The 16,697-nt window shown below is 35.6% G+C and overlaps 1 protein-coding gene across 2 annotated transcripts in view; it reads left to right on the top strand.

Annotated features, from left to right (window-relative positions):
• LOC148941568 (uncharacterized) overlaps nucleotides 1-511 on the top strand; it is a 154,501-nt gene extending 153,990 nt beyond the window's left edge. For both annotated transcript variants that reach the window (XM_089104501.1, XM_089104500.1), the window contains exon 14: nucleotides 339-511. In XM_089104501.1, coding sequence (XP_088960627.1) covers nucleotides 339-495 — 157 coding nt within the window. In that variant the 3' untranslated portion in view covers nucleotides 496-511. The remainder of the gene's footprint in view (nucleotides 1-338) is intronic.
• Nucleotides 512-16,697: the final 16,186 nt, after the last annotated feature.

The following is a 16,697-nucleotide window of genomic DNA, read 5'->3' as shown; positions in this document are numbered from 1 at the left end:
TCAGAAACTTATGCAGTTTAATTTATCTGTTTTCTTGTTTCTCATTTGGATTTTACATATGTGAAAAAGTTTCAAAGGTTACTACTGTACCTCCTCTAGTGAAAACTGATAGCGAGGGATTAGATACTTTTGCCAATTTCTCCACATTTTGTTTGTTTCTGATATATTTAAGGGTCCATTTAAGGCTCAACTGGCTGCGGTGTTAAATCCCTGAAATTCCTGCGGTGTTAAATCCCAGTGTGACACTGTTGTTAGTTAATCGGACTTAAGCCTGCTGTAATTTTTAGTGTTTTCTAGGTAACCTAAGTTTATTTTAGTCTGTATTTGTCTGTTTTCAGAATTGTTCGCTGCGGCAGATTTGGTCGTAAAGGTGTTGCTATTAGCTTTGTGACAAATGAAGAGAGTATTTGCAAAGAAGAAGAAAATATTCTCGAAGATATTAAGAGACACTACAAGATTGAAGTTATGCCTAAGGATGTGACTAACCTTCTGTAGATAAAGCAGTGTTGTCAGAGGTATTTACTGTTAAGTTTGGTCTTTTCTTTTTTTTTCCAGAAAAAAAACTTTTTGTATCACTACGGATTCATATCAGTGTGAATATTTTGTTTTTCAAAAAGAGTATCGTATTGAAGCATAAGCTCAAGCTGTAGTCTAGCAGTTATAAATACCGCTGGGATTTTAAAGTATGGTGTGACAATATTCTTCCAAAAATGAAGATTTGAGTGAAATAACAAAGAATGATGAAAATGACTGCATTGCTAAGCTTGCATTAAATTTTGGAAAGGAAAATAAGTATTTTTGTTCACCTGCTGGAAACAAGCTCCATATGTAAGCTTTGCTGCAGTTATTAACATTGGTACCAATCTAATACTATTTACAGAGGAGAGTTTTTGAAAAAACCTATTAAAGAAAAAAATTGTAAGAATTAAAGCAGTTCCATTGTTAGCTAGATTACTTCAGCGTCGTGTTGAAGAATTGGCCAAAAATTACGGCGAAACGGTAAAAAGGACTTCTTGTGTCGTGATTGCATTGAAGCACATGGAAGTATATTCATTAAAAGACTGTTTGAAAAGGGAAATATTATTGACCCTAAATTCCTTTTATACCCTTATTTTTCGATGATTCTGACATGCAGTCAAAAACGTTATCGACCCTTGTTCAAGTAGTTCTTTTATCTGAAACTTCAAGTATATTTTACAGCTTCATCGACTTTCAGTTAATAACTCCAAATGACTGGTGCCAGAGCAGAAACGTACACCCTCCCTTCCTTAAAAGCAAAAATCACTAGGTTGCGTGTTTTTTCTATGATTCCCAACAGTTTTGCCTGCTCTAGTACTTGCTACCTGGTTTTGAGTTGTCTTTTCTCCGAAATAAATCCTTGTACATGTGCTACTCTCTCCTGTGCTACTCCCTCTGCTAAAAGTGCAACTTTAAAATTGAAGTTGTTTTCACATCAAACTAGGTACTAATAATTTAAAAGGCTTTGGAATAATACAGATTGATAAGACAAATTTAAGTATACAAATAGTTATTTATAGCAGGTTGTACTAGTAAATGATTGGGCTTTACATGTTATCTTTCAATAAAAATAGGTGAATGATCGTAATTAAAAATGACTCGAGTCGCATATCACAATCTTTAACGCTCTGATAGTGAATGGAATGAATTTTCCATTTGCTAAATAAAAGAAGATTTTTTTGTAATTTCTATTTCATTGTTCCAGGTTAGTTCTCCTTGTCCTGTTTTTAATGAAGCTAGATGAGTAAACTGTCTTGGTGTTTTGAAGATGTGTGGATTTGAGATTTTGAAAAGAAGACGATACTTTATTGTACAGATTGATAAAAAAATAATAAATATGAAAAATTGACATTTCCTTGTTTTTTTCGCAGTAGTTGTCTTTGTTTCTTTTTTTTTCTTTTTTTTGTCTATATTGAAATTAAATAAAAAAAGCAAGTTTTTTCAATTGAAAGTAAGGAGTAACATTAAAAATTAAAACGAACAGAAATTATTGCGTAAAAGAGTGGGTTCGCCTCCTAATCAGTACCTCGCTCTTTACGCTAAAGTTCGAATTTTGTTCAAATCACGAATCCCTGAATCACAAAGGCCGTTAATTAGAATAGATAGCTCTTTTGAAAGCACTGAAAAAAACTTTTGCTTAAAGAGCGAGGTATTGACTAGGGGGCGAAACCCCTCATATACGTAGTAATTTCTGTTCGTTTTAAGTTTTAATGTTGCTCCTTACTTTCAGTTGAAAAAACTTGTTTTTTTTATTTATTTTCTGATCGTTTTTTAAATAATGCTGGGAAATCCGGAACCCCCTTCATAGAAATGTCCCTTCCTCCAAGAAAACATCCTCCATGGAAAGATTCTCCCACGTAACCCCCTCATCCGAGACCCCCCCCCTCCCCACCCCACCAGAAACAATCCCTCCTGAAAACGTCTATACTTCTCAATACTAACCAATACTATATACAATACTAACCAGTAACCAATACTATATGTAAACAATGGGCAAAGTTCAAAACTTGTAGCCCTACCCCCGGGAACTGCGGGGGACTAAGTCATCCTCAAAGACATACCAATAAGGTTTTCGGCTCTATTGAACAAAATGCCTATCTCAGGAGTTTGATCGGATGACCTTGGGAAAAAAATGAGTGTGGGAGGGGGCTTAGTTGCCATCCAATTTTTTGATCACTTAAAAAGGGCACTAGAACTTTTAATTTCGGTTCGAAAGAGCCCTCTCACGATATTCTAGGACTACTGGATCGATACGATCACCCCAGGGAAGAACAAAACAAAAACAAACAAATAAACACGCATTCGTGATCTTTCTTCTGGTAAAAAAAAATTATAAATTCCACATTTTTGTAGATAGGAGCTTGAAACATCTGCAGTAAGATTTTCTGTTATGCTGAGTCTGATGGTTTAATTTCCATTAAGATTCTATCACTTTTAGGGGATGTTTCCCCCTTTTTTTCGAAAATAAGGCACATTGTTTTAGGCTGGTAACTTTTGATGGGTTTCACTAAATTTAATGAAACTTGTATTTGAAATCAGTATGAAAATCAGATTTTTTTTATACATCTACTGGTACCAAAATTCCGTTTTTTAGAGTTTTGGTTACTATTGAACCGGTTCGCTCCTGACTTACAGTTCGTTACCACGAACTGTTTGATTTGTACTGAATCGAACACTGTTCTTTCTTGTGTACTTTTTGCTGTAGATGCAAAGTTTTTTTTTGCTGACTATAGGTATCGAATTAAAATTTTTAACTTTCACCATTGTCTAGTTCTAAATCAGTGAAATTCAACAAGATTGACAATAATGGCCGTCCAGTTTTCAAGAAAAATAATAAACTGCCACAGACTCATAATAATGTTGATTGTCCAGACTTTTTACAATGGTTACGACTTTTCCATCCTACTTTTTCTAAAATCTCTATTTTTACCATCTATAAGAAAGTCACCTGAGATTTTAAAGGGTCTTTTTCCCCTACACAGGTAATCCTGAAGATTTCTTTGCTGGTTCCGCTATGCTTTTTTTCTTTTTTTTTTCTTTTTTTCTTTTTGACGTCCATACAACTATGCATGTATTAGGAGTGAAATACTCTACATTTAGGATGGAAAGAACTCTATGGTAGAAAGCCGAAAAATTGACTACAAACCATTAAATTTAGGACATCATCAGGACTGAAAAATTAGCGAAAAAATGACACAAGCACTTAATTTTTGGGTTTTTTATGAGAAGACTAGTTGAACCTTTGCTTGAAGTTATTCAGTCTCTTGCAAACAACACAGCCTCGCCTCTCATTCAGATCTAAGCTGTTTGATGCCTGGGAGAGCTGATGCTTTTATCTAACGTAATTTGGCAGATCAGTATTCCAATTTGGCCTTTTGGCCTTTCCCTTATTCCTTTGTTTGCTACTTTAGGAGTGTATTTTCTGTGTAGCTTGAGGACATTTCTGAGCCGCTAATATAATACACAGTAATTTATTATTACGATTTTTGAACGCCAAAGCATCACAAAAAAGTGTATTTTTCAACGACTACAATTTTTCGTCTATCGGAAATAAAAGTTTCAGTAGGAAATAACTTTATAAAACAGTTTATGTTATTTTCCAAGCTGTAAATATCCTCTCTAAAACTCTAACATACGTGAATGCATGCATTGCAAAGTATTACTAGAGTGTATATGATCCATTTGTGACCTATGAGAATACTGTAGAAGAAATTTTTGAGCCGTCTTGGAGCAATAGCTGCGAATATGTGTGGGAAAATAATTTTTAATAATGTTCAATTTCAATTGTAGTAATTTCAATTGTGGCAAATTTTGGGAAAAACATGGCTAAGAATGTTTTTTATGGACATTTTTAGTACTGACTTGTCTCCATTAACATATTAAATAAAACAAACAAGTTTTTCATACTTAAAGTAAGGAGTGACATTAAAAATTAAAACGAACAGAAATTATTCCTTATATGAGGGGGCTCCCACCTCCTCAATGCCCCTCTCTTCACGCTAAAAGTTTCTTAAGTACTTTTAGAAAAGGTTCTGATTCCTGTTACCCGGCCCTTGTGTTCCAGGAATCGTTCTTAAAGAGTTGGGACAAAAGAACTAACTTTAGCGTAAAGAGCGGGGTATTAAGGAGGAGATATTTTTAATAAGATTCCTTGACTTCTGGAGGTTCACCCCCTTTTTCGATAATCAGGCTGATATTATCAGGCTTGTAACTTTTGATAGGTAATATGAAACTTGGTGAATTTTATATATTTGGATTCAGCGTAAAAATTCAATTCTTTTAATGTATCTGTTATTATCAAAGTTCCGTTTTTTAGACTTTCGGTAACTATTGAGCTGAGTCGCTCCTTACTTTCAGTTCGTTACCACAAACTGCTTGATTACTTATCAGCTATTAAATATTAGTTGTAAAATTCGAGCTCAGGGTCTTATCTTACATCAGACTAGACCTTTTAAGAGATGGAGAAAACCAAGTTAAGAGATTGACAGATTTTTAAGACTTTTAGGGCTCCATTGAAGTTTCTAAAGGAAAGTTTTCTCAAATATTGCTCATGTAGTGTGGAATTGATGCAGTAAATGTTAGTCGAAGCTCATCTCCTGCAAGAAAACAAGGGTCCTCAATCTGCAATAATTTGTAAATTTTTTATTTTATTAATTGAATGGAAAAGGGGTGCAAATTTAAATCAGAGAAATGTATGTCGTGTCCAGTGTTATTCAAATTCATATTTTTAAATGATTTTCTATAGCTAAGATGGTTAAGATATAAGGTACTTTTCTTAATGTACTGTACTGCAAAAGGGGACGTCTGATTATGTTAAAACTTTTAGAATGGTGAAGACCTAGCGAGTAGGATGGAGACCCTTTTTGTATTAAATTTAGGTATTACAGTAGATTTCATTCTTTACTGCTAAACAGGATTACGCAAGAATGTAAAATAAAAACTGAAAATTCAAATATCAGGTGATATCCCGAGAGATGGTGGAAATTGATACCGTAAAAAGGGTAGGGTGAAAAAGTGTCTATAGTTTTTGAATATAATAAATTGTTGTTAGTGTGATCAAAGCATGCTAAAAGAAATATTAAGTTGGGTACAAAACAAAAATTTTTAAGTTATATTCAAAATCTGATTCAACATTTTTCAACATGAACTTGACATCTGACTCTGCTTTAAATTGGAAAGAAGTCTAATGTTTTAATTTACGTACCATAACTTAAAATTTCGAACATCAAAAGAGAATGCATAAAATTTTTACAGTCACGAATTAAGGGTCTCAAGTACTAAATACAAATCAAACTTAAGAACTTACCGAATAGTAGTATTGTCCGTAGTAACCCTTAACTGTTAAAAATAAAAACTGCTAATAACAGAATATCCGAGAAAAAATTACATGTTTTTCTACTGAATTTATCTATACAAGTTTAAAAGCAGAGACAAGAAAGAAAACCTGTTTGTCATGTAACTCTCGGTCTTTAACGTGTGTACTGGAGACAAAGAAGAAAAAGCGCAAGGAACTTGCAAACTCCCATGCGGTCTGGTGTCTATTTAATAATACGTCTATGAAAGTAAGGCCTTGCAATCTCAAAATTACTCTGAACTTAATCGTGTTCAAATAAATTTGTTTACTCATAGTCACAAGAGAATCATTGATGAAATAGTATAGTCTTATAAACATTAGGTGGCTGGCGTTTAAACCCCAGGCGATTACCCCCCCCCCAGGGAAAATACCCGCCGTGGAAAATACCCCCTCCCCAGAAAATACCCCCCATGGAAAATAAGGCTTTCCAAAATTTGAAAATTTTATTTGAGTTTAATATTTTTAAATTCCGATGGGGGAAAGAGTTTTGGTACTTGTGTATTATGCACCACTCATTCTAGTTTATGCTATGTAAAACTTGAGAACAAACCGGTTTCTTCGTTAGTTTTTTTCAGATTAGCGATAGACAAGATAAAGACAAGAAACAAAATACATGAGATATATATAATTTGGGCTATATATTTGCACATAAAGGGGGGGGGGGGGTAGAGTATTTAGACAGTTTGAAATCAGAAAACGATTCTTTCTAGGTATATGGCCATTAAAAATTACAGAAGAATATCGAGGTGTCTGGAAATTTTGTTAACTAAAAAAAAAAAAAAAAAAAAAAAACAGTATAAAGTAAAATGTGATGTTGAATTTCAGTGAATTTTTTCCAAGTGTTTAGTGTTTTTTTGGTTAAACACCAAGAACCTAAGGATTATTCCCTTACTAGCATAAGAAGAAAGGTCAGTAATTCAATGATCTATTTCTGTTTTTTGTGTATGTAATAAATCATTCAAGCAAGAACATTGAAAAGAGGGGAAGAAACTATGTCAAGCTAAGTGAAAGTCATAGTTACTAGGGGTGCATTGTCACTAGTGGTAAATCACTAGGGTTAGCAACCCTGGACAAAAGGAGATTTTTTGGGAACCGATTTTTTTCGAGAAGACAGATGTATGGAAAATCCCCAAAATAAAAGCACTGGTATTTTCAGAAAAAATCTGTCAACAAATTTTACTAGGTCAAGAAAACTGCCAAGTAGCATTGCTGCTACGCTTCCCCACTTTTAGCATGCCCCCTCCATCGCAATGTGCAAATATGTAGCCCAAATTTTATAAGTCCAATGGATTTTATCACCCCTCCCTTGTCTCTGTATGCTGTGAAACCTGTTTTGTGAGATCTAAGCGTAATTCTTGAGTGTGTTTCGTTTAATCAGCAAGCACCGTCAAAAACTTACCATTTGATTATAATTCCATTTTTTGGAAGGTATAAAATCCAGAGGCATTGATTCATCATAACCAAATTAAAAAAAAACAATTTACAAATCTTTTGAAAATTACCATATTTACTTTAGGTCGTTAGCATCACTTTTGTTTAAAACCGTGTACCTGTAATTGAACTAGCTGTGACAAAATAAATATCCAGAAAAGCTCATGGGAAATAGAAAATTTGGGTATATACTTGAGTGTTAGGGAGGGTAGTCAGGTAAAGAAAAGTTCCAAAGCTGCTGCCTGCCAGTAGTAGAATTTGACAGACTTCCAAAAGCTACCGACACTTTAAGCAGCATAACTTGTGTCCTGACAGCCTTTCTTTGAGCAAAAATTATTTTTCTATGTAAAAATGGTATTTTCAGATAAAATCTGCCAACAAATTTGAAAACTGCCAAGTAGCATTTCTACTTCGATACCCCACAGTTTGCACTGCGGCCCAATAGTAATAATGACATCGCCACCCTTTACAAGAGCCTCGTTCGATTTACTTTACTAGTTAACTAATAAGACATATAAGTAGACTTTGCCGTTTTATTTGTAATTCTTAGTTAACCTCGAACGTGTTATTTGACTACCGGATTCTTAGTTGACTAAAAAGTTAGCAATGCCACTACTATTAAGAATTCTTTGTTCTTAGATATCTACTAAGAATTTCTGGCAAGAAGTTCAAACTAACTTTCTCAGTTAACTTTATGTCAAATAAAACGCTAAAAGCGAAAAAAGTAGACTTGTTAGTTAAATAACTTTTGTTAAATCAAACGCAACTAAGATTCAGCAGGGGCAATGTCAGCAACGGAAACTATTTGCGATCTACCCTACAAAACGTCCTCACTGATGTGATGCCTTGGATGCAACTATCTATCTATCTACGCAACATCAATACTAAACAACTGAAAATAGATGGCGCAACAAAACACCCTGCTACGAACTATAACTCCTAGATAACGGGGTGAGATACAAGAATTCCATGGCACTGGCTAAAGGCTTGTTTGTTGTAGGCAATGAAGGACTACATAAAAAAAAAGAAGAAAAGAAACAAAAGAGGAATAGAAATAGGGACTTTTTTAGGGACCATTTTAGGGACTTTGGAATCTTAGGGACTTAGGAACCTTTGTACGGCCCCTGCTAATAATTTACGGGGGTTAGACCTAAGAGAACAGTACGGCAAACTACAAATTAAGGCCATTTGAATCTGTAAGCTTTCCATGATACAATTTGGGATAAGGTTTAAGGGGAGAAGGGAGTAAATTTTGGTTTATTTGTTACCTACGCCTCTCATTATCTCCTTAACTCCCCTTGGATTGTTAATGTCCAGGATTTTTTTTTTTAATTTCTTACCCCTGTGGCTACTCATAATACCTGAAAGTCTAGGAATATTGTAGACAAACGTCTTTAAAAGCCTAGAATCACGTTCTGGAAAGAAGAAAGTGAATATATTCCCTCACAACCTTCATTAAACAATATCTCTTAGAGGGATGAGTCTCTCATTTGGCTGGTTATCAGTTAGGGAATTTGTAGCAACATTTTCTACCTGACGACCCATAGCACCTGAAGGGTCAGCAACATATTAGGGACGTGGCTCTAAAAGCTTAGAAACAAGTGCAGTTGAAAGAGGTAGACCACGAAAAGTATCCAAACCAATGGACTAAAAGCTTTCTTTTTTTTTCTCCTTCAATTAGTTTTCAGGATTCACCAGCCCATTCAGACTCTTTTTTTTCATCCCTAGAGGAAGGGCAACTATGGGCGAATACTCATGCTTTTTAAAAATTTGACTGGTTCCCCTTTTTTTGCAAATATTTGAGAGTGTCAGGATTGACATTAAATTATGTTTCCTTGTTACTGCTTAAAGCTCTTGTTTTAAAGAAGAGGATAACCAAAGAAAATGTGCTGAAGGAAACTCTTCAGTCTCTTGGGAGGATCTACAAACAAGGGATTTCTTACATGGTCAAGTTCTTTACAGATGACAACTGAATGACATTTTATATGTCTTATTAGGTGATCTCCTTTAAAACAAGAAACCAATAATGAAACTTATAGGACAAGTCTGAATGTACCTAAGCTTTTAAATATTGTCTGAAGAGTGGCTTATTCTAAAGATAAAGGAGAAATGTTAGAGCTTCTTTGGCTGCTTCTTCAATAGTTTGCTACTCTTATCTTAGGAACTAGGGTTTTCTTGTAAAAAGAGCCAATGAGAGGTTTTTTTGTCAGAAGTGGAAGAAATTACGAAAACTTACAAAATCTAAAATAATTTTCCTGGATTCTTGCTAATTCATTTTTTTTTAAGGCGAAAATTCCCGAAGCGAACATAAGTGAATGATACAAGTGTTGAGAAGAGCTTTGCCAACACATGTCTGTAAAATTTATCTCTATTAGCAATAGTCTTACCATAATTTAATTGGATTATTAGATTTATATCTGAAACTGCGTGGTGGCACAGGCTTGGAAGACTATTAGCAACGGTAGGGCTTTGAAAACATTTACTATCTGGGATATTTATGGTAACCTGATATGTAAGTTAAACTTGACGGGTGAATTTTGAATCATATTGCAATTTTTTAGTCTACCAACTTCAAAAATAAATGGGTCATACTGAACCAGAGTTCATTGATATGGGCCTCTGATCTATTTATAATTAACTGGAATGACAGTTGCCATTCCTGAATCAGATTTAAATGGCAATATTTCCTGACCAAACATAATTTATTCAAGACGCCTTTAAAAATTGTGTTATGTTGGCCAGAGAATGTTGTTTACTAAGTGCATTTGACACTGCAAAATTGATATTAATCTCATTTACTGCAATTGTTACTACCGTATCATTTACCTTTCCAATATGGCTTTTAGTAAAAAAAGAAAGAAAAATAATTCATTGCCATTAATACATAGCTTAGAAAAGACAGAATTCCTTTATCTATGGGGAAATATTTATACACAGTTGGCAAGTTTTGATCAGTATTATCAGATATACCCAGTATTAGATAGCGAGAAAATAAAAATGAAGGTCCACTAAAAGTTTGATTTGTCAACAAAGATCTGTCCAAAAACGGCCTTCAAAAAATATTTGCCAAGAAAAAATACACTAATTTGAATACTTTTATACCAAATTTTCTCCAATACGTGCCAAAATGGCACAAACACTCCCAATCTGGGATTAATATTTTAATTATGTGGGCCATGGATGTGGGAATTGTAAAGAAGATCCAGAACTTAAAAGAGGGGTTTTCAGAGTCAGGGTCAATTTGGGAAAAGACTGGAAGAAGATTGCTGGAAAAGATGCAGATAATCAAACGAAATAGTCACTGGAAATCGTTCCAAAATCCTTTGGTGATAGGAAAGACAGTACATTGTTGGGTCCTCACCAAAAGTAAGAAGCAAGTAAGTGACAATTGTAGCAAAATTTACTAAAAACAAGAAAACATAAGAGCCTTTTTAGTCCCATTTGCAAATTCTAAAAGTTCTTGGTAGTATCAGTAGTAACCATATATTAAAGTTTTCTAACAGATTACTTATTATAGGCAATAAAAGAGTAATCTAGACATAGGTTACAACCTGCCTTTGCTCTGTCAACAAATACCATTGTCCTGTTAAAAGTTTCTACTGTGGACAATGGGGGATGCTCTTCGCCAAATGAATTTTTAATTCTGCAAATATCATCACCCCATACATTGAGTATTTCCTAAAACAAATTTTTTTTTTTACAAAGATACAAAGGCATATCTTTAATGATATTACTACTACTTATAATAGCACAAATGCGAGACAGTAAAAAATAACCTGGGCACTATTGTGCCAGCTATGGATACACCACACTGCACTGAGACGTTTTCTGAGACTGCATTTCAGAGTCATAAGACCAAAAAAAAAGAACAAGAAAAAACACAACAACAACAAATCTATAATTATGCCAAAAATGAACAAGTGTATCAAAGCAACTTTGAAAAACATATTTACTGGAGGAAAGATATGAAAAAAATGGTTAAACCTTGGGGAAATTGCAAAAGATTTTTTTTTACACCAAAATGTTCAGAAAAATCAGCTTAATCACACAAATTAATCCCCCCAAATCCCCTCTGCCAAATTATCCGCAATTTGCCCTTGAAGGGGGGAAATCGATTTTTGTGGTTATAAATATTTTGGAATTTAAATAGTTGTTTTCTATCAAATCAAGCATGCCAACTCCATATCTGAATTAAGATTTTAATTTTTCAGTACCCTAATGCCCATTTCCACCCATAAAGGGTGGAGGGTAGAGGTAAAACTTGAAATTAAAAGGTTGCTGGAGTATTTGGTCGTTTGGTATGAAATCAACGGCGGCGAATTTGAAAATGAAGCTAAAAACTTGATTTTACGTGGTCAAGTACCTCATCGTACCTAAAACGGCTGTGAAAGTTGACCAATATGAACTAGTTATTTTAATCATTTGTCGGTTGATTCACCATTTCCTATCAAGCTAAGAATGGCACCTTTGAATAAGAGTTTCGAACAGTTTAATTTCAAACCAGTATTCCAGACTCCCCTCCCCCTCCAGATTGCAGTTTCCATTCCTTAGTGCCATTCTTTAGATGATCAAATCAGTGGAGTTATCTAACATAATAGTTACTAGAAGACTGGCGTGTTCAAGGCTATATACAAGGTCTGTTCCGTTTTTTTTTTACTTCCGCAAAAAAAAGACAAAAGAATATACTGGGATCCTTAAGCGTTGAGTAGAAGTATTTAGTGAGACAGTGTTTGGGATTATGCTTCTGATTTTGGAAAAGAGCGGATAATCATTTCCGCTTTTCAACTTTATTTGTGCAATGTCATCTACTGTGTTACATTCAAGCTGAGTTTGTTCTTCTAGGTGGCAATGATTGAACAAACAAGTGGTATGAATTAATGAAACAACTGTTTGGTTTGGGATTATAGCGAATTCCTTTTGTTTGGATCCACGGTGGGATTGCTTTCCATAATCCTCTTGCCCAGTATTTCTTTCCTGTCCAGCATTTCTTTTCTCCCTTCTTTTATTTTATTCCTTGTTTTCTAAATTTTTGTTGTTATTGTTTTTTTCGTTAATTAAATTAGTTTTGCTATTATTATTATGACAAGAAATTTTGTTTTGCGTATGTTCCATTATTTACAAACCCAACCTTACAAGCTCTGCTCTCTGTTGGGTTTTAGTGTTTTTCGTATTTTTATCTATATTAAATAAAATAAATAAATTAAGAAGTCTCTTTTTCTTCTAGAACTGTCAATAAAGAAAACATGGTCTGTCCAATATGCAAAAGGGACATCAAACCCGGTGAAAACACTGCCAGATTATCCAAGAAAGGAACCAATACCGTAAATAACGCAAGCAAAGAAAGAGGTAGTAGCATGGCTGTGATGACCGGAAATGAAGTCCACACCGCGGGTTGTCGCTCCAAGCTTTGATGTTTCAATGAACTGCCTATTCTTTGGTCAAGCAGTGAACCTATGCAACATCACAAGTCGTAAATTTGCTGAAGCTTATGCAGTAAAAACTCATAGCTTCAACTATTTGATTAGTGAAATGTGTAAGAGAAGGAACAATCAGTGGGCCACAACGGTACTTGGTTGGATAAATTCAAAGACTTTGGACCCTCATGCAGAGGATGCCATTTATCATAAAATATTCTCAGTGAACTTCAGGGTAGGAAAAGACTCCACAAAAATTCTGTGGTCAAGAAGAAGTGAGTGACATACCTTCAACAAAGAAACGGAAGGGATGACTGAGCGATAGTGCAAGGAAAGCAGCTCTTGAAGAAGCGCTTTGGTGCTATGCCAACAGTGAAGAAGATGTGCCTCTGATGATCATTTTAAGAAAGATGGCTCATATTCTCTCTGAAACTGATAGTTTAACCTACAGTTTTGTCAAGCCAAGGATTTGCTAGTCAGTGAGTATGGCAAACAAATGGTTGTATCCGATTCAAACAGGAAAGAGACACTTGTGACATTTAGAGATACGGCTGACAAGAAATCACTAGAATATCATCGAGAGGTGAAATCAGATAGTGAAAATGAAGAAAGAGGTTAGCTCAACAAAGTTTTTGGAAAAATAATACGAAGTGAAATCAAATCTATTATGACAAGGAAGGATTCCTACAAATTTCTTAACAAAATATTGTCAGTAGAGATGTGTTTAAACTTTATGTCCCTATTCCTTTGTCTACTAATTTCATTGATAGGTGTTGACACGCCTTGTCTAATATTTAGACAGGCTATAATGCAGACATGCAGACCATGGGGTTTAATGTCTCCTGTACATATAGGACTGGCTTTGAAGCTGTATCACCATTTTTCATCCCGTTTTTTAATTGACACACTGCACAATCTTTGCTTCTCCTCTATGTACTCAGAAGTAAAAAAAAAAAAAATTTGAGAGATGTGCAGCAGTAAATCAAATGTTGGTGGAAGAGTCCAAAGAGAAAGCACATTTTTTTCAGTATGTAGGAAGAAATGTTGATTATGATATTGCTACTATTGATGGCCTGAATACCTTTCATGGATTGGGTCTTATTGAAGTGTCTATACCTGAGTTGCTGGCAACAGAGCTTTTAGTGCCGAGAAAAGAAGTAAGTGGAGATGAGATGAAGTCAATTTGCGCCATGCCATTCTACACATACCAAAAACCCACCAAGATGCAACCAAGGACTTTTGTTTGCTTGACAAAAAATGGTGACACTTATTACAATGATTGGGAGGTTGAAACGCTCTGGCGCACCTCTGGATTTTTCAAAAGTTTGTACAAAGCTTCCTCATCCGGAAAAATTAAATATTCGTTTTTTGCCTATGATTAACCACAACCCAAGAAATATCTTTTGTGTTTATTCTACACTTATGCATGTTAATGAGTGTGCTAATCGAGCTGGAAAAACTCTAGTCATTACCTTTGACCAACTAATTTACTGGAAGGCAAAGTGTATTGTCAATGCAGAGCCTACCATAAGTTCTTTAAGAAATGCTATTGTTGTCCTGGGTGGATTTCACACATGCATGAGTTTCCATGGATCCATTGGCTTCCTTATGGCTGACTTAGGACTTTTTGAAGTCCTAAGTCAAGTATACGTGCCTACCACTGGGCGTGGTATGTTACAAGGCAAAGCTGTCACTTGTGCAGTGCAAGGCCTTGGTTTGTTGGAGGTAGCCCTTTATGCAAACCTTTTATCATCAGAAATGGGCAACAGAGCATTTGATGGCAATGTTAGGATACCAGAACCCCTTGAAAAGGCAAAACAGGCATACAAGTTGCTCCTTGAAGGAGATACCATCAACAAAGCACAGGTGTCGGCAGCAGCAGAGCTTATCTATGAAATAGTTCTAAGTGCAAAAGAATGATTATCCAAGTCCACAACTGCCAGTCTTTGTTTTCAGTATCTAGACCTACTTTGAATCCTAAGAAAGAACCTGAGAGCTGAACAAAGTGGCAACCTTGAGCTTTATCTATACTTGTTGTTGGAAATGCTTCCTTACTGTGCTGCTTCTGGCCACAATCTTTACACAAAGTCAAATTGGCTGTTTGTGCTGACAATATTTCAGTTGAGGAAAGACAATCCAGAGTACAGAGCGTTACAGGAGTACCTGTTCATCCAAAGAACTGACAACTACTGGGTGGCACTTTCTCCTGATTTGGTGATAAAACAGAAGTTAATGAGGAGGATGAAAACGAGTGCCAGTCTGACAAGAGGTAAGGCATGACTGAATTACAGCAGACAATTTGGACATCTGCAATGCCTACTTGGGTTCTAGTTAACAAACGCATTCTGAACCTGAGGGCCTTGCAGAGTTGACTATTGAAAATCACGCAGAAGCAATATCTTTGAGGAGAGCTAGAGACATGATGGGCATCGAAAAGATAGTTTGATACATATGTTTCAGGAGAAAGCTGTAACTATGGCTGAGAAGTCATCCGTGGTGATAGATAGCACGAGGGTAATGGTCAACCCAGCTCTAATCTTTCAGCGTCTAGCCGCACTGTGCTAGCACCAGTGGTTCTGACATGAACAAGGTTCTGTTGTTCAAGCTCTGTATTTTTCCACCATTGCTCTTTGGTTTGTGTGAGATGATGAGGACAGTCAACAAAGCCTCTCTAACAAATGCACTAATGAAAATTGAGGGACTTGATGGTCCTGTGACATTGCCAACCTCTAAGGGAGTTTGGAATTTACAATGCGGGTTGCAAGTGCAAATGCTTGTGTTCGGGCAGAGTGGCTTATGCCAAATTCGGCTGCCGCAAAGTACCACTTTTACAGGTGCTATTTTCAAATAATGAAGTGGAAAGACATGTCCAATTTGCTAAAGCCCAAAGAGTGGGGTCGGAACCTCTCTTTGACAAGGAATATGTATCTCCCCATTTTGACAGATGCTTCACCAGCACTGGAGAACCTACTGAAGATAGTCTGGTGCCAGTGCACCAGCGGGTGCACTCAGATGCAGCTGCCGTCAGAACAGTTTGCCCTGCAGCTTTGCCTGCGGGGAGTGTAAAGCAGCATTATGCACCAACGCTGCAGCAAGACCAGATGAGGACAATAACAAAGACAAGGTAAAAGAGGAAATAGCTTTAGGTTGTGCTTTAAAATCAAAATATTCTTGTGATTAATTTAGCTGTGTTCTAAACATTCCTTTTTCTTTCTGATTGATCTGAAGTTTTGATCTCAATTAAAGAAGTGGTTTTTCAAGATATTATGCTTAGCAACCCCTCATACTACAGGCCCCTTAAAGGAGGAAATGAGGTAAATAGTAAAAATAAAATGTTTTTTTACCTCATATTTGGCAATAGATATTTTAGATATTTTAGATATTTATTGCAATAAAAGCCACTTTGGTCCATGGCAAAAAAAGGAAAATCACACAAAATAATAGCAGATGATTATAACACTCACAGAAAGGTATGGTAGCCTACATAACAATAACAACGCAAAATTACAAAACATTACAAAAACATAATAAAGCACACAATACCCTTAAACTAACATAAATAGATGGATGTATGTTACACTTATCAAGGGCCATGACTACAAAAAAAACACACACGAAAACAACGTACACACACACAGCAATAATTTGCACTCTCGCCCCACCCCCTTTGCAAAAATCAATCTCAATGGGACATACCCAATTTTATATATTTTGCTATCATTCTAATTGTCCCATAATTTTTTGATCCCATTACTGAAACCAACCACTCACTTGTCCCCACATTAACAAAAAATAAATCTTTCCTTAAATACTGTAATTTGGGACAAAGGGTCATGAAGTGAAGCAGATCCTCACCATTTTCTCCGCACATAGGGCATGAGTAAGGACCGTCCTTTACCCTTACCCTCCCTAAATATTTCCTCCTTTCTCCAAGTGCTAGAAAATTACCCCTCCCTGATATGTACCCCTTAATTTCTTCA

This window comes from Artemia sp. Qi Xiang Cuo, chromosome 18, assembly GCF_049724085.1.
Source record: "Artemia sp. Qi Xiang Cuo chromosome 18, ASM4972408v1, whole genome shotgun sequence".
NCBI lineage: Eukaryota > Metazoa > Arthropoda > Branchiopoda > Anostraca > Artemiidae > Artemia > Artemia sp. Qi Xiang Cuo.
The sequence above is the reverse complement of the archived record's forward strand: the minus strand, read 5'-3'. Positions and strand labels throughout refer to the sequence as shown.